The sequence below is a fragment of the Aotus nancymaae genome, unplaced genomic scaffold, assembly GCF_030222135.1.
Source record: "Aotus nancymaae isolate 86718 unplaced genomic scaffold, 86718_ANA_hifiasm-v0.15.2.pri h1tg000058l, whole genome shotgun sequence".
NCBI classification, from domain to species: Eukaryota; Metazoa; Chordata; class Mammalia; order Primates; family Aotidae; genus Aotus; species Aotus nancymaae.
The window spans coordinates 11,255,246-11,281,267 of record NW_026988472.1 but is presented as its reverse complement, the minus strand read 5'-3'; the positions used below and the strand labels follow the sequence as shown (position 1 = coordinate 11,281,267).

Below are 26,022 nucleotides of genomic sequence, written 5' to 3'. Positions count from 1 at the left end.
TATAATTGCTTTAGAAAGATAATATGGAAGTTTGTCTTCATTGTCCATTCTGTGGAACAATTCATGTGGCCATTGGCATTAACTGGTCTCTAGCACTTCAGTGGAATTCCCCTGTGAAATCATCTTGGCCTGATACTTTTTTATGGGGCAGTTCCTTAATAACTTTCTCTACTTCTTTGATGGAAATTGGTTTGTTAACCTCTAATGGGGTCAATTTTGGTAAACTGTGTTTCCCCAGAAAATTATTTATTTTCATCTAGGTTTCTCTATTTTATATGTGGATGCCTTTTTTATATTTTGGCTTTTAGAACCATGCTAATGTCTTACATTTAAAAATATAAAATTAAATCAACATTACCAGGCATAGTGGCTCATGCCTGTAACCCTAGCACTTTGGGAGGCCAAGGCAGGTAGATCGCTTGAGCTCAGGAGTTTGAGAGCAGCCTGGGCAACATGGTGAAACTCCATCTCTATCAAAAATACAAAAAATTAGCTAGGTGTGGTGGCACACACCTGTAGTCCCAGCTACTCAGGAGGCTGAGGTGGGAGGGTTGCTTGAGCCCAGGAGGCAGAGGTTGCAGTGAGCCGAGATCACGCCACTTCACTTCAGCCTGGGCAACAGAGTCAGATTCCATCTCAAAAAAAAAAAAAAAAGGAAGAAAAAAGAAAAAAGGCTGGGTGCAGTGGCTCACGCCTGTAATCCCAGCACTTTGGGAGGCCGAGGTGGGTGGATCACCTGAGGCCAGGAGTTTGAAGCAGCCTGGCCAACATGGTGAAACCCCTTCTTTAACAAGAATACAAAAAATTTAGCCAGGTGTGGTGACGGACACCTGTAGTCCCAGCTACTTGGGAGGCTGAGGCAAGAGAATCTCTTGAACTCGGGAAGTGGAGGTTGCAGTGAGCCGAGATCACACCACTACACTCCAGCCTGGGCAACAGAGTAACAGAGTAAGACTCTGTCTCGGGAAAAAGAAATAGACCTCCCTTTCAGAAAGGGTCCTGCCCAATACCCAGGAGGAAGGGATGTTGCAGAGAGAGTCTAAGACTCTGAACAGACAGGCCTGGCTGGGTTTCCCCATTCAATCTGTTAGTACAAGATCAGACTCTGTTTTTCCCATCACATTTCTACACAGTTACAAATCGTGCCTATGCAATGAAGTCTCCATGGAGGGCTGAAGAGGATGAAGAGCTTCTGGATAGCCAAACATGTGGGGTTCCTGGAGGGTGGCTACCTGGGGGTGGTGCATGGAAGCTCTGTGCTCTTTCCCACATGCTTCATCCTCTGCATCTCTTTATCTGTATCCTTTGTAATGTAATACTCTTTATAATAAACCAATCATGTTCATATAAACCAATCATGGCTGGACTGGTCTTGAACTCCTGGACTCAAACATGTAAATAATTTCCTGAGTTCTGTGAGCCACACTAGCAAACTAATTGAATCTGAGGAGAGGGTCGTGGACCCCGATTTATAGCTAGTTGGTCAGAACCACAGGTAAAATAACCAGGGGCTTGCCATCAGCATTGGAAGTAGAGCTTAGTCTTATGGGACTGCATCCTTGACCTGTGTGATCTGATGCTATCCTCCAGGTAGATCATGTCAGAAGTGAATTGCAGGACATGCAGCTGGTATATTAATTTGCTGCAGAATTAATTGCTTGCTTGGTGTGTGTGTGTGTGTGTGTAGAAACCTCCACACATTGTGTTGTGAGAGCAGAAGAAAAAAGTTTGATTCTTCTACTCACACACATATATAAAATTTTATATATACACATATATATGAAATTATATATACATAAATGAAATGTCTTAGCTCTGTACAATAAGAGGGCAAAACAAATCCTGAGGAGGGGAGAGAATCTGATTTCCAGAGTTGAAGCAAGAACATTCTAGTAGCAATGAGTAAATCTAGCTCCCAGATCTTGGCTTTGAAATTCTATTACCTTAGTGCTACGGCTGGGAAAGAACAAGATATGCCTGGAGGTGATGTCAGCAGAAATGTAAAAGCCTATGAAAATCCTCTCCTACTTAAAAGCAGTGAGAAACACTGGCAAAAATTGTCAAAACAAACTTATCAGAACTTTGGAAATTGACCAAGGTTTACAATTCAGAAAGCGTTTTTTTTTTGTTTTGTTTTTGTTTTCAAGAAAATGGCTGAATCTTGGTAACAACAGGAAACTTTGTGGCGTTTGAACTTCTCCTGTACACATCCTCTTCTCCCTACTTCCACAAGAGCCTTGAAAACCAACAGTCCTGCAATCCCAGTGAAAACTAGCAGACTAGCAACCATTGGAGGAGGCCGAACAGGGTTGGACTTCCTCCAAAGCCTCATTTTCGGAGAACTCTCTTTATTTGATCTGTCTGGGACTTTCCTGGAATACTCCACTCATGGGGCTCATCTGGTATAAACAGCTTTCTCTGAGGGTGCTTTTCAGAAGCAATTAGCAGCAACTGTTTAACACAGCAGTGATAACATTTAGGACAAACAACAAGCTTATCAAGAAAACTTAAAAGGAAAGTCTGTAATAATCATTATCAGTCCATTATCAGGCTTTAAAAAACTCTGACATATGCCTGGGAATCTAGAAAACCACAAATATACATAAGGCTGTACGTATGCCTAGGATCTCCTGACTTCAAAACTCTGCACAAGCAGGAAATGAATGATAAGGCAAAGTTGTAAACAGACTGCCTTTGGATTAAAGGCACACTCCGACATGCCATGCACACAGAGTCCACCAGCAAAGTCTGGGAGACTTACTGGTTTCAGGTGATTTAAATAAATATCTGTCCAATCATTAGCTGACCACTAAGCTAATGGAGCAGAGACTTAGGTGGCCACACATGACAAAGAACACAGGCTTTACAGAATTAGTTCAGGAAAGTCACTAAAAACAAAACAAAACAAAGCAACAAAAACAAACCCTGAAGAGGAGGGAGAATCTGATTTCCAGAATTGCCACATTATATTATTTAAATGTCCAGTTTTGGACAAAAATTACGAGAGATGCAGAGACAAAAAAGTGTGGCCCAAACACAGGGAAAAAAAGCAAACACTGTTCCTGAGGAAACCCAGATGTTAGACTTAATAGGCAAAAACTGTAAGTCAGTGATTTTTAACATTTTCAAAGAACTAAAGGAAACTATGTTTAAAGAACTTTAAAAAAGGATAAAATGGTATCCTAATAAGTAGAGAGTATATAAAGAGAAATTATATGAAAAGAAATTCTGGGCCGGGTGCGGTGGCTCACTCCTGTAATCCCAACACTTTGGGAGGCCAAGGTGGGATCACTTGAGGTCAGGAGTTCGAGACCAGCCTGGCCAAGATGGTGAAACCTCCTCCCTACTAAAAATACAAAAATTAGCCAGGTGTGGTGGTGTGTGCCTGTAATCCCAGCTATTCTGGAGGCTGAAGCGGGAGAATCACTTGAACCTGGGAGGTGGAGGTTGCAGTGAGCCGAAATTGCACCAGTGCACTCTAGCCTGGGTGACAAGAGTGAAACTCCATCTTAAAAAAAGAGAGAGAGAGAGAGAGAAATTCTGGAGATAAAAAGCATAATAAATGAAATGAAAAATTCACTAGAGGGGATCAACAGTAGCTTTGAGCTGGCAGAGTAAAGAATAAGTGAATTTGAGGACAGGTCAGGTGAGATAATCCAATCTGAGGAAGAGAAAGAAGAAAAGCAAACAAAATAAACACAGTCCTAGAGGTCTGTGGAACACCATCAAGCATATAAACACCCATATAATGCAAGTCCCAAAGGGAGAGGGGAAAGAGAGAAAAAAAGGTGCAAGAATGACTATTTGAAGGAATAATGGCTAAAAATCCCCCAAATTTGATTTAAAGCATTAATCTATGCATTCAAGAAGTGCACTAAACTCCAACTAAGATAAATTCAAAGAGATATGCACCCAGACACATTATAAACAAATTTATAAAAGCTAAAGTTAGAGAGAATCTTGAAAGTAGTAAGAGAAAAGTAACTGTAACTCATCATATGCAAGGAATCCTCAGTAGGATTAGCAGCTAATTTCTCATTAGAAATCTTGAAGTCAGAAGGTAGTAGGGCAACATATTCAAAGTACTGAAAGAAAAACACTGCCAAACAAGAATACTACATCCAGCAAAATTATCTTTCAAAAATGAAGGCAAAATTAAGACATTCACAGATAAACAAAAGCTGAGATAATTCAACACTAGCACATTTCTACAAGAAATGCTAAAGGGAGTCCTTCAGGGTGAAATAAAATGATACTAGATAATAATGCAAATCTACATAAAGAAATAAATAGCACCTGTAAAGTTAACTACATAGGTAAATATAAAAGACAGTATAAATGCATTTTTTTTGCTTGTAACACTTTTTTCCTCCTATTTGATTTAAAAGACAAGGCATAAAGCAATAACTATAACTCTATGTTCATGGGCACACAATGTGTAAAGATGTAATTTGTTTGATAATAATAGCACAAAGGAGGGATGAGGGAATAAAGTTATATCGAGGCAATTTCTTTGTATTACTGAGCTTAATTTGGTATTAATTCTAACAGGAGTAATATATAAAGATGTTAATTGTAATACTCAGGGAAATGACTAAAAAATAAGAAAAAAAAATAAGCTAAGTGTAGTGGCTCATGCCTATAGTCACAACACTTGGGGAGGCCAAGGCGGGTGGATAACTTGAGCTCAGGAGTCTGAGACCAGCATGGACAAAATGGCAAGATCCTGTCTCTATAAAAAAAATAAAAAACTGGCCAGGTGTGGTGGCTCAAATCTATAATCCCAGCACTTTGGGAGGCCGGAGCGGGTGGATCACAAGGTCAGGAGTTCGAGACCAGCCTGGCCAACATGGTGAAACCCTGCCTCTACTAAAAATACAAAAAAATTAGCTGGGTGTGGTGGTGGGCACCTGTAATCCCAGCTACTTGGGAGGCTGAGGCAGGAGAATTGCTTGAAACCAGGAGGCAGAGGTTGCAGTGTGCTGAGAGCACGCCACTGTACTCCAGCCTGGGTGACAGAGCAAGACTCTGTCTCAAAAAAAAAAAAATTTAAATTAGCTGGGCATAGTGGCTTATGCCTGTGGTCCCAGCTATTCAGGAGGCTGAGGCAAGAGGGTAGCTTGAGCCCAGGAGGTTGAGGCTACAGTGAGCCATGTTCCTACCACAGCACTCTGGCCTGGGTGACAGAGCAAGACCCTGTCTCAAAAAATATATATAAAAATTTTAAAAATTAAAAAAATAAATAAAAGACATAGGAAACAAACAACAGAAAAATAAAAAGTGATACACTAGAAAATACCTGTTTAACATAAAAGAAGGCATTAATAGAGGAATGCGGAAACAAAAAATAAGATATAGAAAACAAATAGCAAAATTGCAAACATAAAGTCTACCTATCAGTAATTACAATAATGTAAGTTAATTAAACACTGCAATTAACCTTTTTCCTGCTTAGAAAAAAAAGTGCAGCTCACTGCCAGTGCTTACTTGATTTTTCATAAACATGCTCTTTGAGGCTGAAGCAAAGCTGACTGATTTTCAATGTCAAAATAAAATATAAAAATTCTTCTTGGAGTTATTTCTAAGCAGAAATAACATCAGAATCATCTGAATCATCAGAATTGTCTATTTTGGAAAAGTCAGATTCATCAAATGAATCTTCAGCCAACAACTGTTCAAGAACAATGTTAACATCATTTGTAGGAATACTACATTTTCTAGGATTTGACGTTTTCAGCAATTGAGAATTGCTATATTTTGTAAATGGAAATGCCACTCCTAAAAACAGAATGCTATAAATAGAATGTTGTATTTTGTTTCCAAAGTCGATATACTTGAGTGATGTGAAAATAATAATAAAAATGAGATAGTTTGTGGCAAAATTATCTTGGGGTAAACACTGCAGCTGCAAGTGCCACCAGAGAGTATTCTCATGGCAAATGGTAAAGGGTTAAAAGGCACAGAGGATGAAAAACACTATATAATCATAAAATGGTCAGTCCATCAAGAAGATTTAACAATGATAAACATATATGCACCTAACAGCACAGCACAAAATATGTGAAATAAAAACAGGCAGAATTGGAGACAGAAATAGACAATTCAACAATTATAGATTGAGACTTCAATATCCCACTTAAAGAAATGGATAAAACAACTAGACAGGGAATTAACAAGGAAGTTATTTTTTTGGAGATGTGGTCTCACTCTGTCACCCAGGCTGGAGTGCAGTAGCACAATCTCAGCTCACTGCAACCTCTGCTTTCTGGGCTCAAGTGATCCTCCCACCTCAGCCTCTTGAATAGCCAGGACTATAGGCATGTGCCACCATGTGGCTATTTTTTTTAAATTATTTATTTATTTTTATTTTTTGTAGAGATGGGGTTTCGCCATGTAGCCCAGGCTGGTCTCGAACTTCTACACTTAAGAGATCCATCTGCCTGAGACTTCCAAGGTGCTGGAATTACAGGCATGAGCTACTGTGCCTGGCCAATAAGGAAGATTTGAATAATGCTATAAACCAATTAGACCTAATAGACATCTATAGAACACTTCCCCCTACAATGGCAGAACACACATTCTTCTTCGGCGCACATGGAACATTCTCCAGGACAGACTCTATGTTAAGCCAGAAAATAAATCTCAGTAAATTGAAATGGACTGAAATCATACAAAATATGTTCTCTGACCACAATGGAATGAAATTAGATATCAAAAACAGAAGAAAACTTGAAAAATTTACAAATATGTGGAAAGCGATACACCATAAATAACCAATAGGTCAAAGAAGAAATCACAAGGGAAATTAGAAGATACTCTGAGATGAATGAAAAGGAACACACAACATATCAAAATGTAAGGGATGCAGCTAAAGTGGTGCTTAAAGGAAAAATCATAGTTGTAACTGCCTATATCTAAAAACAAGAAAGATATCAAAATCAATAACCTGGCCAGGCATGGTGGCTCATGCTTGTAATTCCAGTACTTTGGGAGGCCAAAGTGGGCAGATCATGAGGTCAGGAATTCAATAGTGGCCTGGCCAACATGGTGAAACCCCATCTCTACTAAAAATACAAGAATTAGCCATCTGTAATCCCAGCTACTTGGGAGGCCGAGGTAGGTGAATTGCTCAAACCAGGGAGGTGCAGGTTGCAGTGAGCCAAGATCACGCCACTGTACTCCAGCCTGGGCAACAGAGTGAGACTCCAATTAAAAAAAAAAAAAAATCAGTAACCTAATCCTCTATTTTTTCTAGGAAATTAGAAAAAGAAAAGCAAACTAAGTCTAAAGCAAGCAGAAGGAAAAAAGCAATAAAGATAAGAGTGGAAATAAATGACATAAAGAATTTTAAAAATAGGCCAGGCACGGTGGCTCACACCTATAATCCCAGAACTTTGGGAGGCCAAGGTGGGCAGATCACAAGGTCAAGGGATCAAGACAATTCTGGCCAACATGGTGAAACCCCGTCTCTACTAAAAACACAAAAATTAGCTGGGTGTGGTGGCACGCGCCTGTAATCTCAGCTACTTGAGAGGCTGAGGCAGGAGAATTGCTTGAACCCAGAAGGCAGAGGTTGCAGTGAGCCAAGATCCAGCCTGGCAAGACAGTGAGACTCTGCAAAAAAAGAAAAAAGAAAAAAAAACCACACACACAGAGAAAACAAAAAAAGAATTTTAAAAATAGAAAAACTAATGCAACAAAAATTTGGTTCTTTGAAAAGATCAATAAAATTGACAAACCTTTAGACTAAGAAACAAAAAGGCAGAAAACTCTAATTACTAAAATCAGGAATGAAAGAGTGGACATAGTACTGACCTTACAGAAACAAAAAGTATTATAAGAGAATACTGTGAACAATTATGTGCCAACAAGTTAGAAAACCTAGACGAAATGGACAAATCCCTAGAAAGACACAAACTACCAAAACTGACTCAAGAAGAAATAGAAAATCTGAATAGACCTATAACAAGTGAAGAGATTGAATTAGGAATAAGAAAAACTTCCTATGAAGAAATACTCAGGAACAGACGTCTTCACTGTTGAATTCTACCAAACATTTAAAAAGAATTAATGCCAGCCAGGCATGGTGGCTCATGCCTGTAATTCTAGCCGTTTGGAAGGCCAAAGCAGGAGGATCGCTTGAGCCCAGGAGTTCAAGACCAGCCTGAGTAACATGGCAAGACCCTGTCTCAAAAAAAGAAAAAAAAAATTAATGCCAATCTTCAGAAGACCTTTCCAAAAATAGAAGAAAAGGGAACACTGTCCAACTCATTCTATGGGGACTTTATTATCCTGATACCAAAACCAGACAAAGACATCATAAGAAAACCACAGAGCAATGTCTCTTATGACTATAGATACAATAATCCTTAACAAAATAATCACAAACTGAATCTCACAACGTACAAAAAGGATTTATACCAAGGCCAAGTGAGGTTTAGCCTAGGAATGCAAATGTCTACACCTAGACACATCACAAACAAACTTATGAATGCATCAACTTGCATGAAAATCAATCTACTACACTGTATTCACAGAATAAAGGACAAAATCCACACAATCATGTCAATAAACAAAGAAGCATTTGACAATATCCAACATCCTTTCACAACAAAAGTACTCAACCAACTAAGAACAGAAGGAGAAATTTGTCAACACTTAAGTAGCAGTTAATATACGCCAGATGCATTGTTATAGACACTTTACATTTACTAAGTAATTTAATTCTCACACCAACTATACAAGGCAGGAACTATTATTATCTACATTTTGCAGATGAATAAGTTGGAGTACAGAGCGTTTAAGTAACTTTTCCTGTGTTAAGCAGTTAATAAGTTGTGGAGGTAAGATTCTCATACAGAAATTCTGTTTACAGAGTTCATGCTCTTAAGCACATTCTGCTCTACTGTCTCTCAAAGAATGTAGAATAATAATAATAATAAACAAATTGGGTTTCTTTAATGATTCAGGCCAGGCATGGTGGCTCATGCCTGTAATCCCAGCACTTTGGGAGGACGAGGCAGGCGGATCACGAGGTCAAGAGATCGAGACCATCCTGACCAATATGTTAAAACCCTGTCTCTACTAAAAATAGAAAAATTAGCTGGGCATGGTGGTGTGTGCCTGTAGTCCCAGCTACTTGGGAGGTTGAGGCAGAAGAATCGCTTGAACCCAGGAGGTGGAGGTTTGCAGTGAGCTGACATTGTGCCATTGTACTCCAGCCCGGCGACAGAGAGAGACTCCATCTCAAAAACAAACAAAAAAACACCCCAAAAAACCTAAAGATTCAATCTTTATCTGTAAATAAACTAAATTTATAACACTGTTGACGTTTATCAGTGACCATGATTTGTAATACTGATAAGAACTGCTAATATTAGTAGCAATGTTTATTTAATCAAGTTGATAATGTTGGGTTAATATTGATATTTAATTGTAATTTTAGTCGTAAATTTGGTGATGATCATTTACATGAGTAAACATAATTTTGTAATATTTGTAAAAATTGACAAAATTACTTACACAATTTGATGGCATTGGTAACAATTATTTAATTTCTCTTTGTAACTAAAATTTGATTCATAACTATGGTACTCATAATTTATATCAGTAATCAAAATTTTAATATTAGTGATTTTTTTATAATAGCAGTTAGAATGTTAACCATATTAGTAATTTTTTCTATTAGGAACTATAAGATAATTCAAAACACAGGTACTCATCGTCTATATTAGTGATCTTAACACTGGCAATAATTATATCTGTAACAATTTTTACACTGTTTGTAGTAATGGTTTAATTTTATTTACTTATTTATTTAATGTTTCGAGACAGGGTCTCACTCTGTTGCCCAGAATGGGGTGCAGTGGTGCAATCATGGCTCACTGCAGCCTCAACCTCCAGGGCTCAGGCAATCCTCCCACCTCAGCCTCCCAAGTAGCTGGGACTACAGGTACATGTCACCATGCTAATTTTTGAATTTTTTGTAGAGATGGGGTCTCACTATGCCCAGGCTGCTCTCAAACTCCTGGGCTCGAGAGATCCTCCTATTTTGGGTTTAAATTTTTTAAAAAATAATTATAACAATTTACAACATAGGTACTAATCATTTATACTAATGAACTTAATTTGTAACACTATAATACATTGTAATATTAGTTGTTATATTTGATGAAATTAGCAATGATAATTCAATTTCTATTATTTAAATATTCGGCATATTTTATTATGGCATATTGTAGCCCAATGACCAAACTGTGGTAGTCTCCATTGCATGCCATGCTAATATAATTCAAAACAGGTACTTATAATTTACATCAGAGCATAATTTGTAATATCAATAATCATTGGTAATAACAGCAATAATCTTTGATGATATTAGTAATGATTATTCAATTTTTACTAGGAACTATGATTTAATTCATAACATAGGTACTCATAATTTACAATAGTAACAATAACATAGCATTAGTGATAATTTGTAATATTAGTGATTATATTGTATAATAGTAACCAACAGTTCAATTTCTATTTGTAAACAATTTAATTTATTTATTATTTATTATTTATTATTTTTTGAGATGGAATCTCACTCTATCACCCAGGCTGGAGTGCAGTGGCACGATCTCAGCTTACTGCAACCTTCGCCTCCCGGGTTCAAGTGATTCTTCTGCCCCAGCCTCCTGAGTAGCTGGGATTACAAGTGTATGCCACCACACCCAGCTAATTTTTGTATTTTTTGTAGAGGCGGGGTTTCACCATCTTGGCCAGGCTGGTCTTGAACTCCTGACCTCGTGATCCACCAGCCTTGGCCTCCCAAAGTGCTGGGATTATAGGCATAAGCCACCGCGCCCGGCCGAATTTATAACATTACTATTGATAAATGTTATTGGCAATCCTAATTTGAATATAAGTAAAATTTCAGGAGGAATATTTGACAATGTTAGTCATAATGACTTGATTTCTATATGTAATATATTCTGATTCATTACATTAATTCTATCAATTCACATTAGAAATAGGTTTTTAATAATGGCAAAAATAGATAACATGAACAACAGGATCTGATAGATATTGGAATGGATCATGATTTAGTTTTCCTTGTAAACGTTAGAAAATTTATGGTAGACCCTATCACAAAGCAACTTCTGCCTCCACCTGCACACAGCAGCCACGCTCTTGATATCACACTGCTGATAACATACCAATATTTAATATTATTGCAGTAGTTATGACTCTTCCCTCCTACCCACTATATTTTCCCCAAACTCACCATTTCTTTGTGATTGGGGTAGAAGGTCTGATCAATTAGAGGGAATTCTTCTGTCCCCAGTTTCTTGTGCAGTCGAACCATCTGGGCAAACTATGAGAACCAACAGAGCTGATGTCAGTGAGTCCTTCACCGGGAACCTCTAAGCTTCTGAACATCCTCACTTCCCCCAAATCGCAGAGTGGTTTCAAGCTCCCACATGCATGCATGAGCTATTCACTCTGCCAGTGGCATCCTTCCTGTTACTTACCACCCAGGGCTTGTCACAGAAGTTGTAGACAGAATGCAAGGAATTAACACTGGGGATTCCAGCATATTGCAGCCCAATGACCAAACTGCGGTAGTCTCCGTTGCGTGCCATGCTGAAGGCGTGCTGGCGGATCAGCACAAAATCTGGCTTCAGAGACCTAGTGAGGCAGGGGTAGGAGTGTTGAGAGTTCCCCCAGAAGCTCCATATCACTCTCAAAACAAAGACCAAGTTTCTAAATCTCCATAGCTCCCAGAAATTGCAAAGTGGTTTTTCACCTCTGCACACATGTGCAAAGCTGTTCCCTCTGCCTAGTGCACCCTTTCTACCCTCTGCCCACCTGGTGACCCCCTTTAAGCCTTTCCTACCTGTTCCCTTCGCAGCAAGGTCAGCTTGCACCTTACCCACACAGCTCTGACAACTCCCTGGTCACAATCTCTCAGACTGCCAGCTGTCTTCAGTGTTCTGCCCAGAATGAATTCTAACCTCAGGACCTTTATAAAGGCTGTTCTGTCTGTCTAAAGCACTTTCCCGCTAGATCTCTGCATGGATCACTCCTTCATGAAGGAGGCTTCAGGTCTTTCCTGAAATGTCTCTCCTGCAACCAGGCCATCCTATCCCAACTACAGACCCCACCATCATCCAACGATTGCTACATCATTTGCTTTAGTGCTATATATATATATATATTTTTTTTTTCCTTTTCTTTTCTTTTTTGAGACAGAGTGTTGCTCTGTCATCTAGGCTGGAGCGATTATAGCTCACTGCAACCTCCATCTCTTGGGTTCAAGTGATTTCCCTGCCTCAGCATCCCGAGTAGCTGGGACTACAGCGCGTGCTACTATGCCTCGCTAATTTTCGTATTTTTAGTAGAGACAGGGTTTCACCATGTTGGCCAGGCTGGTCTTGAACTCCTGGGCTCAAGCGATCCACCCACCTTGGCTTCCCAAAGTGCTGGGATTACAGGTGTGAGTCACCATGTCTGGCCACTGCTATATTTTTTCTTAGCACTTTTACGTTTTCTTATTTATTTATTTGTGTATTGTGTGTATCTCACAGTAGAATGTAAGGTTCATAAGGCCAGGGTTATTGTTTTTTTTTTTGAGACCAAGTTTCGCTCTTGTTGCCCAGGCTGGAGTGCAATGGCATGATCTCGGCTCACTGCAACCTCTGCCTCCTAGGTTCAAGTGATTCTCCTGCCTCAGCCTCCCGAGTAGCTGGGATTAAAGGCATGTGCCACCATACTCAGCTAATTTTGAATTTTGTATTTTTAGTAGAGACGGGGTTCCTCCATGTTGGTCAGGCTGGTCTCGAACTCCCAACCTCAGGTGATCCACCAGCCTTGGCCTCCCAAAGTGCTGGGATTACAACCATGAGCTACCGTACCTGGCCGCTTTTTTTTTTTTTTTTTTTTTTTGTCTTTCTGCATGTAGAATAGCTCCTGGCACACAGTAGGTGCACAATAAATATTTGTTAAATATAAAGTGCTGAGAGCAGCACCTGGCATGCAGCAGATGTCTAACAAATGTTTATTTAATTAGTAATTGAAGGTTAGGTGTGGTGGCTCACACCTGTAATCCCAGTACTTTGAGAGGCCAAGGCAGGTGGATTGTTTGAGCCCAGAAGTTTGAGACAAACCTGGGCAACATAGTGAGACCCCATCTCTACAAAAAAACCACAAAAATTAGCCAGGCATGGTGGTGCACACCTGTAGTCTCAGCTACTTGGGAGGCTGAGGTGGGAGGATCACTTGAGCCTGGGAGGCTGTGGCTACGTAAGCCATGATTGCGCCAGTGCACTCCAGCTTAGGAAACAGAGCTAGACCCTGTTTCAAAAAAAAAAATTGAAAAGTCTGGCTTGCGGCATGCTGGGGTCCCTGGCTCTTTTTCAGAAGAAAAGTTGTCTTCCCACATTCCATGCCTAAATTCTTGCCCACAGAAGGATGGGTGGGAAGGTTGGAACTCTCCCCCAGCTGTAAGGGGGAGAGTTCTTATCCCTCGCTCGTAACACCAAGGTACCCTTTTTATACTCACCGCACGACCTTCACCCCGTTTCGAAGAACTTCCATGTCCACAGAGAATCCACCATTGGCATGGGCCACAAGGTTGAGATCAGAGAATTCGGCCTGGGAAGGAGACAAAAATTGGTGATTCACCTACATCACACAAAAATGATCACTCAAGTTTGCAGTATGGACAACTGACTCCCGGGTCCAACTGCCCCAACTTACCTGTTCTACTTTAATGTCAATTTCTCCATGGATCTTTTTCCCTTTGAAGTATTTTGCCCTGGAGAGGAAAAGCAGAACACATCTGTCAATGATCAAGTCTCAGAAGGGAAGACAAAACACAGGCCCCTGACCCTTTTGCCCCTTCAATGCTATTAAAGAAACCATGGGGAGAAATGCCAGATATAGGTGACAGGGGGATAGAGGCAGCAAACCACCTTGCCACATATGTACCTATGCAACAATCCTGCATGATCTGCACATGCACCCCAGAACCTAAAGTACAATTAAAAAAAAACATAAAGTGCCTTATAATTATTGAAATATTTTGAAAAAATCAAGGGTGCTTTGTGAACAATAAAGTCTGTTGTCATCCTCACGGAGATGCAAAAATGTTAAAGGACACTGCAAGCTATAAAATGTGGCCTTAAACTGCAGAGAGCAGGCATTTGCCAAAATATAGTCTGCTCATCACATTGCCATTGTAAATGTTTTTTAAGAGCTTCACAAAATTAGCAGTACTATGTAAATTAGAACATACTTTGAAACTGCATGGAGGTCGGTAAACGACAAAGAACCTTAGAAAAGACATATCTGGCCAGGTACAGTGGCTCACGCCTGTAATCCTAGCACTTTGGGAGGCTGGAGGTGGGAGGATTGCTTCAGGCCAAGAGTTAGAGACCACCCTTGACAACACAGAGAGACCCCCATCTCTATAGAAAAAAAATTGGAAAACAAAAACAAAAAATGGCTGGGGCCAGTGGCTCAGGCCTGTAATCCCAGCACTTTGGGAGGCCGAGACGGGTGGATCACCTGAGGTCAGGAGTTCGAGACCAGCCTGACTGACATGGTGAAACCCTATCTCTGTTAAAAATACAAAATTGGCCAGGCGTAGTGATGCACACCTGTAATCCCAGCTACTTGGGAGGCTGAGGCAGAAGAATCACTTGAACCCAGGAGGCAGAGGTTGCAGTGAGCTGAAATCGCACCATTGCACTCCAGCCTGGGCAACAAGAGTGAGACTCCATTTCAAAACAAAAAACAAAAAACTAGCTAGGCATAGTGGTGCACACCTGTAGTCCCAGCTACTGGGGAGGCTAAGGCAGGAGAGTGGCTTGAGCCAAGGAGGTTGAGGCTGCAGTGAGCCGTGATTGCACCACTGCACTCCAGCTTGGGCAACAGAGCAAGATCTAGGGCAAAAAAAAGAGAGAGAGAGAAAGAAAGAAAGAAACTACATATCTCTGAGGCGTGCCTGTGTTTGTGTATTTTTAGTGCCTGTGTATAGCTCAGTGCCTGTGTCTGGCTGTGTGGCCTGCAGCATCTCTCCACTCTCAGCCCTTTCGCAAGGAGGAGCACATTCACCGTGTGTGCTTGTGTGCTGTGAGAAACACAATGGCCATGGGTGGGCAGCTGCATCCGACAAGGAGGAGTGGATTGAGTGGTGCGGGCTGGGTAGCTCTAGAGAAGCCAGTGTAACTGGCAATGATGGAGGTAGGGAGGAATGCAGCTGAGGAGGAGAGGGAGCAACAGGAGGGAGGGGGAGTGGGAGCAGCAGGCACATCACGAACTGCTATGTCATTGTCCCTGGGCCCATCCCCAGCTGGGCTTGGTTTCCGGTGGCCTCCTCCCCCAGTCTCAGGATTTCTAGCCAACAGGCTGCTCCAGGGATGGAAGCTCATCCCCAGTCAGATTTCTCATGGAAGGCAGATGAAGGGGAGAGACACTTTCAGGGCTACTGGTCACTGACAGGCACACAATCAGGGTTCAAGACCTGATGACTTGTCACCCTGGTGACTTGACTGACATATGCAACAGACCCCAAGTACAGCTATTTCTTTTTCCTTGCTCTCTCTGACACACACACACACACACACATCCCATCACTGACACCATCCCCTCTGAAAAGCAGGGAAAGAATCTCTCTCAACCCTGCACATTTTTCATCTATAAAGTGATGAGTGGGGATGATGAGGTACATCACTGTTTCTAAAACTTTTCTGACCATAAGTGTAGTTGGATACTGTGGTGGTCTGCTCAGGCCTCCTTTACAGAGACAATGTACCTTGAATGGGAGCTTCTGACAGCTCAGGGCTGTGTCCCCACTGGAAATTGTCTTGCCACAGGGAACTTCCTTGGCCTAGGTTATGCCTATTTCGTGAGGGCATCCCCATGGTCTGGTCCATCCCCATGGTCTGGTCTATGAGGGGAAAGAAAGGCCAGCCTCCTTGCCTCAATCCTGGTTGACTCTGAAGGACCATCCCAGCCCCAGGGCTCCCCATAAGATCAACAGAGGCCCCTGAGGCAACCACATCTTGACCCAGCCTCTCCTTCTGCTCAACCCACCCCTCCTCACAGGTGTTGATCCCAATGGCACACCCCAATAAGCCTCCCGCATGCAAATCTCCACCTCAAAACCTAAAACAGTGGGCTATGGAAGTCAAACTACAAGGATGGTCTAATGCAGTTCTGGAGCTGGGTTACCCAGCAGCCAGATGGCAGTGAGGACCCATCGGTGGTGGGAAGTGGGGCACAGATAGCCTCCGACATGCTGTAGCAATGCAAAGCGCTTTGCAGCAGGTCTGGGCTGTGGTGCAAGCTGGATGTGACTTGGGCCATATGACCCAGCAGCTCCTATGACACTGGAAGTGTCAGTAGTAGGAAAAGATTCTGTGTGGCGTTTATTCTCTCAGGTGGGAGAATACAGTGCAGGCCCCCAGAGTTTTGGAGCAGTGGTGACTTTTCCTGATGGTGGGCTGTAACAGGATTCTGGTGGAAGGGAATATACGGGCTGGTGAAATATCCCTGGAACTTGAGTGATGTCAGGGAAATGGTAACCAGACTTGGGTGACTATTCTCTAAGTGCCATTGAGTAGGTGAAGAAAGATCTGACATGCTCAGGGTGAATTCAAGGCAAAATGTGAAAGCCAGAGGACCTCTGTGACTGCATTTAAGCAAATCCTCATTTCCTGCGTCAGAGGGCAGACAGAGGGGAGGGCCAGGCTCAGAATTTAATTCTCCGTGGTGGTGGAGCTTCAGAAAAAGTCGACTTCTCAGGCCCAGCACATCTCCTAGGCCATGCTCAGGGCCCTAACAGGACGGGAATAGGACTCTAAGATGGGGATATCTGGGTGGATGCAGTTAAACACCTTGAGCTTACATACTCACCTGCATCCACTGAGCCTGCGGAAGTAGACCACTCCCCCAAGTTAGAATATATGCCTTCTGCCTGAAGATAATGCAGAGGCTTCAGATGAAGCAGGCGCCTTGTAAGACAATACCTGCCCCTCTCAGAATCTATCCCCACCTCCCCTCCTGGAAACCAGACCAAAAATTAGAGTCAAATCCTAGTGAAACCTGGCTGGACAGGTTCTAGGCTTGCAAAGGGAGAGAAATGATCTGTAGAAGAAGCTAGAATCTGGCTAGTATGTACTGGCAGGAGCTGGGAAGGGATGCATGGGAATGGATCTTGAGGACAATGGGTGAAGGAGGTAGAACGGGAAGTTGGCGCACACTCCCAGGATACGGAACTTCAAACCCTGGCGAGGACTCTAGGAAGTGTTACTAACACACTGGTATTTGGAAACCTGGAGTAAACAATGGCTCACACTAAGTGAAGCAGAGCTTCCATGGCGGATTGCACAGGGAAGGATCAAAGGGCTCAAAGAAGCAGACATGTTGGAGTAGATACACTACTGAAATCTGGAAAACCCACCTGCTGATTATGTTCTACGAGAAGGTCTAGAGGATACACAACTTAAGAAATCAATAAGAAATATGCTGGTGAGGGTGGTACCAGTCACGCTGAGAAGCACAGTAGTGGTAAGGTGATAAATGAGCCCTGGCCCAGGTCCTGCTTACAGTGGGTCTGGTGGCTCCAGAGACCCACCCAATGGTCACTTCCTCAGTTCACAAATGTTTAACTGCAATGGCATACTTCGCAGTTGTCAGCATGGGCTCCTTGGCCTGTGGGGTAAGAGCTATTTCAGTAGGGAAGTCCAAATTAGAAGCTTCTGAAATGGCACACACCCCCATGGCCTGAACAGTAAATCACAAACAATATTGTGTGCATTCTATGGGTGATGATGGAAATCAATGCCACACTGAAACATCTAAAGGAGCAGAGGTGTTAGTTCCATCTTAGCTCCATCAAATTGAGCAGTCTGGCCTCTGGAGAGGTCGGATGGGTCCTAAAGAATGCTTGCAGGCTACTGCAAACACAACCGAGTAGTGCTCTTGGTTGTACCTGCTGTACTGGACATGCTGTCATTGCCAGAGCAGATTAATAAGACCTCAGGTACAGCAGGTGGCCACTGACTTGGCTAATGTATTCTTTTCTATTCTGATTAGAAAAGAGGATCAGAAATGGTTCACACTCACATGAGACTGATGATAATATTCATGGGTGGTCTTGCCATAGGGCTATGCTCTCTCTCTCACCTGGTGTCATAATATAGTCCAAAGAAACCTAGACCAGCTGGATAACCCAGGAAATAGCACACTGGACCACCACATTGATTGCATCATATTGATTGTGCAAGATGAGCAAGAGAGGGTTAGCATATCACTCTGATAAGACACATCCATTCCAGAGGGTGGGGAATAAACCCTACAGAGACTCAAGGGTCTGCTGCATTAGTAAAATTTTTAGGAATCCAGTGGTCCAGGGCAGTAAACCAGAACAGCCCTTCCAAAGAATAGGGTAAAACATTGAATCATGCACTTTCCACCATGAAGAGGAAAGCACAATACCTCGAGGCCTCTTCCCCTTCTGGAGGCAGCATATCCCCCCTGCAAAAATACTGCTCTGACACGTATTCCAGGTGACATGCAAAGCTACCAGCTTTGCATGAGAGCCAGAGCAGAAAAGCGCTCTGCAGCAGGTCCAGGCTGTGGTACAAGTAGTCCTGCCATTCAGGCCAGATGATCCGGCAGATCGTATGATACTGGAGGTGTCAACAGTGCAGAAACATGCAGTGAGGAGCTTATGGGAAGCCTGAATGGGAGGCCATTGGGGTTCTGGAGCAAGGCCATGCCATCTGCAGCAAAGAATTTTATGCCTTTTGAGGAAGACATCCCACAGAGGTGCTGGGCCCTGACAGAGACAGAATGCTTGACCATGGAGCACCAAATGATAGTGCATCCAGAAGCTTCCATTATGAGCTGGGTACTGCTAGATCCACCAAGTAAAAAAGTCAAGTGGGCCCAGCAGCCAGGATTAAGCCCAAGCAGGACCCTAAGCAAGGTGCAAGAGCAGGTAAGTAACCCTGATCCCGTGTCTTCCACCACTGTTGTGCCAGTGCCTGTCTGTCACTAAGAGGGCTCCTTACAACCAGCTGATGAAAGAGGAAAAGGTCTAAGCTTGGTTCACAAATGGGTTGTCTTGGTATGTGGGTGGAAGCCAAAAATGGGTAGTGGCTGCACTATAACCCAACTGGAATGGCCTTGAAAGACAGTGGCAGAGCTCCCAGTGGGCAGAACTTCAGGCTGTGCACCTGGTCATCTCCTTTGTGCAGAAAGAGAAGTGCCTCCAGATTAGGATACATATATCCACTTATGGGCAGTGGTGAATGGTTTGGCTGGTTGGTCAGGGGCCTGGAAGGAAAAAGATTGGAAGATCCAGACAAAGAGGTCTGGGATACAGAAATGTGGGTGGACACCTAGGAGTGGGCAAGAAGTGAGGAGTGAGACCAGGCACGGTGGCTCACACCTGTAATCCCAGCACTTTGGGAGGCCAAGGCGGGAGGATCACCTGAGGTCAGGAGTTTGAGACCAGCCTGGACAACATGGTGAAACCCTGTCTGTACTCAAATTACAAAAATTAGCCAGGTGTGGTGGCACACACCTGTAATCTCAGCTATTTGGGAAGCTGAGGCAGGAGAATTGCTTCAATCCGGGAGGTGGAGGCTGCAGTGAGCCAAGATCGTGCCACTGCACCAGCCTGGGCAACAGAGTGAGACTCCATCTCAAAAAAAAAAAAGTGAGGAGTGAGGATTTTTGGATCATGTGTTAACACCCACCAGACAGCATCTGCCATGGCACCATGGAAGTGGTACTAGGCAACCAGGTAGACAGCATGAGTCAGCCCAATGATGTCAGCCAGGCTGTAGTCAGCCACCCCAGTGCTAGCAGATGGGCACATGAATAAGTGGCAATAGCAGCAGAGAGAGAAGCTATGTGTGGGGGCAGCAGTGTTACTGCTGAATGTCCAACCTTCCAGCAACAGAGACTAACATTGAATTCCTGACATGCCACCACCCCTCCAGAAGGCCAACCAACCACTCTGTGGCAAGCTGATTACATTGGGCCCCTTCCATCCTGCAAAGAACAGTAATCGATTTTGACTGGAATATTCCATATTTGAGTTTGCCTTTTCTTACAGCAGGACCTCAGCCAGCTCACTGTCTGAGGGCTTACGTAACGTTTGATCCACCAGCACGAGACCCCACATAACACAGCGTCAATCCAAAGGACGTACTTTATAGCAAAGTAAAGGAATGCAAAGCAAAGGAGGTGCAAAAGTGGGCCCAAGACCATGGAAGTAACTGATGGCATTACACGCCACGCCACCCAGGAGCTGCTCCTGATGGAATGGTGGACAATTTGGTGCAGCCACAGCTAAGACCCCAGCCTGGAGGTGAGACCATGGGCACTATCCTCCAAAACACAGTGTCAACCCTAAATCAATGGCCATTGTAGATGCTGTGTTCCTAACAGGTAGAATACATGGGTGTGGGGACACAGAAATTAGGGAGGAGTGGCCCAGCTTACCAGCAATCCCAGTGATCCACTTTTGAAATTGTGCTTCCTGTTCCCTCAGGGCTCTGCAAGGTTAGAGATCCTGGTTCTCCAAGGGGGAACACTGCTACCAGGTGACACAGCAAGAATCCCATTAAACTGTAAGCTATGATGGCCCTCGGGGCACTTTGGGTTTCTCATGACAAGGGACATAAAGAGGAGTCATTGTCTTGGCAGGGGACATGGCCGACCTTGCTTCTCAGGAGGAGGTAGAGCTGCTGGTATGCAGTGGAGGCAGAGAGGAGTATGTTTGGTACCCAGGGGTCCGCTTGAACATCTGCTGGTACCCTTGCTCAACTATGATAGTAAATGGGTAATGTGGCTGTTCGTACTGCAGCTACAGCCTGAGAAGGGCAAGGAGACTAAAGGCTCAGGGATCTCTGCAGGAAGGGGTGAGCCACCCAGACCAACAGAGATGCTAGCTGAGAGTAGGGGGAATCTAAAATGTGTAATAGAAGGAGAAGATGAATATCATTTATGGCGTTGAAATCAACTGCAGCAGCAGAGACTATGGTTCATCTCGCTACTGTGCTCTTTCAAGTGTCCCTGAGAAAACAAGACCAATTAGAATTCTGGAAATGCCGTTCTCCAATGGGGTGAACTTAATATAAGAAGGAAGTAGATCGGAGCAGTGCAATGGGTGGACTATATGCTTCCCCCAGATCCTTACCTCCTTGCTTCAGGCCTTTGCATCTATCCCCCAGCTTCTGGAATATCTGCTGCTGACGGCTCACAGGTGTCCCTCACTGGGCATTGGCCTCTGTAGCAGGTATTTGCCTCACCCAAGATTATGCTTCCTCCCAGCGGGCAGCCTACAGCCAATGACTGACGTAGGAATACAAAGCCTGGCCACCCTGTTTCAACTGGGACAACTCTGAAGGGCCATTCCAGTGCCAGAGGTCCCCAGAGGGGCTGAGGCCTCTGTTGTGGTTGTATCACAGCTCAACTTTTCCCTCTGCACAATCCTGCTTCCCTTACAACCTCCCCCACAGGTGTTATTCCCAAGAGCTCTCCCCAGTAAATCTGCACGCAAATCTCAGAGTCTCAGGGTCTGCTTCCAGGGAAGTCTATATGAGAAAAGAAGCCACAGTAAGAAATAAAGCTTATATAACCTACTACATATGTATTTACATAATAACCCATCCTATATATGTAATATATATTATATAAGACACATATATTGTACAGCAAATATGAGAATATAGAATGTCTTATATATTATGTAACATATAAAATGTTATACATTACATATTATGTGTATATGTATTTAGAATATATATAAATATACATATGTAATTGGAATTAAAGTTTCATTAAATAATTACCTTTACTATGTGTAATGAAGTCTGATTTTCCTATGCTATTTTACTTCATTTCATGAAGAAGAATATATACATATAGATGTATTATGTGCTGTAAAGCCATTATATAACACAGGTATTATATAGCGTATGTCATATATAATATAATATACATTATAGACTGTAGATCTTAATGGAACAACAGTTTTGCTAAACAACTCCACTTACTGTATGCAATATGCTCTTTTATTCTCTATTTTTATCCTACTGCATGAAGAAAGTGAAATGCTGGTCATAAGCCAGTAGGTGACCCATAGTTTGAAAAACACAGGACGAAATTATTCACAAAATGGGGAGATGAATCTCAACTTAGAGTTTTCAACTTTAAACCACAGAGGAATTGAGACCCAGGAAAGAATGAGAGTGGTGAGGTTTGGTGGGAAAGGCATCAGACTGTATTTGGGTGTACATTCCATCACAGAGTTTGCACAATGCCTCCTTTATTCAGGACTGAAATCCCTGAAGCTTGTGTGGTTCCAAGCGTCTGCAAGTTGGTGAAACAGGTCTCTGTTCCCCACACTGAGCCTGGCGTACATACATAGGCTCTCTCCCTTCATCCACCCCATCCCACGTAAAGTAAACACTAAATAAATATTTTGCTAGATTGCCTGGAAGAAAAGACTGGAGGGGATGCTGGGATAAAAGGAGGCTTCTGAGATGCAGAAGGGGAAGGGATGGATTTTTCACTGAATTCAGTAGGTGCTCAGTAAATGATTTCTGGACAAAGAAAAAATGGAAAGCACTGGAGTTGTGATTATGGAAAGGAGAAGGGACTTGTCAGTATTCCATAGATGATAAATGCTGGATGGAATGAAGGAAGCAGCAGCAAAGGACCTGCATGGAGGGCTGGAGTGGAGACAGGAAGTCTAAAGGAGGGTGGTTACCTATATCCAGCAGGGGCCTAATTGATGTTTGCTGACTTCAATGGAGCAAACTTAGCCACGAAGATAACACGTTGGTGAGTGGACGTTGGTGAAGGAATTACAGCACGTGCTCCATAAATGCTTTACAGATTGATAGAGAAAAAAGCAGAGAAGCCTGCTGCAGGGATGAGAATATGGTTGTTTGAAAATAATACAGTAAGAGATTAATAAGTGTTTTCTGGACTAATTCGGGGAGAAAAAGGTAGCCGGGGAGATGGCCACTAAGTGGAGGAAGAGGCCTAGCCAGAATAAATGGAAAACAGTGCACACCGTGAGCTTTCAGGATTGTGTTGTGTAAAAGGCAGGATGGAGATTGTTGAAGGGGGAATTAGGACTACCAGAAGGGGAGAAGAGCTGTTGAACGCCGGGTTCTTAGTAGCATACGATAAGTGCTCATTAAATGATTGTGGGGTTGCATGGAGGAAAAGGTATAGCAAAGCCAGCTGGCAGTTGAGGACTTCAAGCACACCTGCATTTAGAAAAAAAAAAAAAAAAAAGGAGGAAGGGGAGCTGAAGAAGGGTTATTCCTAGTACATAATGGTGCATAATAAATAATAAATGCCTCCCACACTTTCATGGAAAGGATGCAGTAAATATCTGTAGAATGAATAAATTGCTCTGAATAAAGAGAAAAGCTACTGGGTAAAGGCTCCTGTGGGGAGAGATAATCTAACCAGTAAACAGCTGGTACTCAGTACATTTAGGCTGAAGTAGACCCCTGGAGAGAGAACTCTTGAGGCAGGGGCAGTGATTTCCCGAGACTTGGAAGGAGGAAGTTGAAAGTGACTCATACAGTAAGTGCTCAATAAGTGTTTACTGGCTTAAATAGACTAAACGCCCTTTGGGGGTATGGAATTAAAGTTGGTAGAGGGAATCCTGGGAGTACTGAAGGGAGTGGGAAAGGGGTCATCATTATAAACTTAGCTCTGGATTTATCACAGGAAAGGACCTTGGGAGACGCCTTGTGATTGGAGCAGGCTTTCCTAGGGGTAAGGAAGAGGAATGTTCCCCCTACAAACAACAGGTCCTGCATGTGTGCTCACTGGATCTACCATAAGAAAACAATTCTGGGGAGGAGGTGTGAATATACAGAACACACAGAGGGCACTCCATAAATGCTCAGGGGAGCCATTGGAGGAAAAGGTCTTTGGGGGAGGATGATTAGAATGGAGCACATGGCAGACAAGGAATAAATGCTCAGTGGATCCATTAAAAGAAAAGGCCTTTGGGGAGGGGGGCTGGGGATGGACATATAATCACCTGATAAATGTTCACTGCATCCTTGAAGGAAAAGCCCTCTGGGGAGGGGAAATGGGAATGCAGAAACTTGATCTATGGGAGCTTGATTCTTCATCCATAGGAGAAAAGGCTTTTGTGGAGAAGACACAGAATTAGGTACACAGTAGGTGCTCCATTAAATACTCCAAGGAGTGATGAAAAGAAAAGATCTTTGGAAAGAGTGACTGGAATGGTACAGTAAGTGCCAGATATCTGAGCACTGTATTAACTAGAGGCACAGGCCTTTATGGAGAGGTCTAAGGTTGGGTCATGCAGAAAGTGCTCAATACATGCAGACTGAAGCCACTGGAGGAAAGGGTATTGGGGAAAGGGTTTGGGGATGGGGTATACAGCAGGCACCACTCAATACATGCTTGCTGAATACATTGGAGGAAAGAATTTTTAGAGAAGGCTCATGCTGCAGGCAGTTGATAAATGCTAGATGGATCCACCAAAGGAAAGGTCATTGAAGAAGTAGCTTGAGAACGGGGAATACAAGAGGTACTCAATAAATGTTTTCTAGATCTATTGTAGGAGAAGGTATTTGAGAAGACAGTCTGAAGATGAGTCACACACAGAAGGCTCAAAAATGCTCATGGAACTCACTGGAGGAAAATTATTTGTTTGAGAAGGGGTTTGGGGATGGGCACGTATCAGGCACTTAATAAATGCTTCCTAGATCCTTTGGAGAAAAAGGCTCTCAGAGAGAGGGCTTGGAGTTTGGGCATACAGAAGGCATCCAATCAAAGCTCACAGGATCCACGGAAGGCAACGCTTTTGGAGAGAAGCTGGGGTGGGATACCCAGCAGGCACTCAATGTTTACTAAATATTTTAAAAGGGCTTTAAGGACGGGGCTGGGGTGTAATACATGGCATAGCATAGCATAGGCTGAACACATGCTCACAAGACCCATTAGAGAAGGTCTTAGGGCAAGGGTTGAGGAGAACAGGACAGTATTAGGCTCTCAAAAAATGCTCACAAAACTCACTGAAATCAAAGGCCTTGGGGAAGGGCTCCTGGTTGAGGCATAGAGCAGGTACTAGATAAGTGCTCACAAGATCCATTAGAGGACAAGGCCTATGGGGCAAGGGTTGGGGAGGGTAGCCAGGACACCTTAGTTTTTTGAAGGCTCATAGGATATACTGAAGCCAAAGACTTTTGGGGGAGGGGGAGTAAGGAACAGGTACACAGCAGGTGCCCGATAACTGCTCCCTGGATCCATCAAGAAGGTTTAGGGGATGGAGAACGGGGGGCAACAAGGGTGGGATACAGAGGAAGCGTCCAGCTTAATAATTTAAAAGAAAAAGGTTTAGGTGAGATGGCCAGGTGCCAGGCACACAAGTGGCGCTCAATAATTGCTCCTTCGCAGAGGAACGATCTGGGGACCCAGGCCCGCGGGAGACGTCCGCGACAGTGGCTTACCAGTCGGTGTGCGGCTCGTCGATGACCAGCAGCACCCTGGAGGCGGCGCCCCCGCGGCCTGCGCCCCCAGAGCCGCCGCCCACCTGCTCGCTGAAGGTGGCAGCCGCTGCCGCCGTGGTCTGCTTGACCGCGTTGGACAGTGATGAGAAGAAGCCACCGCCCCCCGAGGACCCGGGGCTAGGGGCAGCCGGGGAGGCCGCGGGGGCGACCCCGGAGGACCTCTCGGCAGCGGCGGTCCCGGAACCGGGAGTGGCTCCGGGGCTGTGGGCACCGGGCGGCGGCGGGGGCGGCTGCGGACGCTGCAGGTCTGTCATGTACCCATTCGGCAGATTGGCCATAAAGTTGCTGTCCGACAGGCGGCGCCGCAGGTAGTTCATGGCTGCGGCTTGGGGCAGGGGGTCCTAGGGGTGGTCTGGCCAGGAGCCGCGGGGACGGACTGCGCGGTGCCCAGGAGCACAGCTGCGCTCTCAGGCACGACACGACTCCTCCGCTGCCCACC

General features: G+C 43.7%; 1 protein-coding gene across 2 annotated transcripts in view; it reads right to left on the bottom strand.

Moving 5' to 3' along the window:
• SYN1 (synapsin I) overlaps positions 1–25,987 on the bottom strand; it is a 49,568-nt gene extending 23,581 nt beyond the window's left edge. For both annotated transcript variants that reach the window (XM_012477381.3, XM_012477382.3), the window contains exons 1-5: positions 25,524–25,987; positions 13,747–13,804; positions 13,550–13,641; positions 11,520–11,676; positions 11,273–11,362 (exon numbers count right to left, since the gene is read on the bottom strand). In XM_012477381.3, coding sequence (XP_012332804.1) covers positions 11,273–11,362; positions 11,520–11,676; positions 13,550–13,641; positions 13,747–13,804; positions 25,524–25,900 — 774 coding nt within the window. In that variant the 5' untranslated portion in view covers positions 25,901–25,987. The remainder of the gene's footprint in view (positions 1–11,272; positions 11,363–11,519; positions 11,677–13,549; positions 13,642–13,746; positions 13,805–25,523) is intronic.
• Positions 25,988–26,022: the final 35 nt, after the last annotated feature.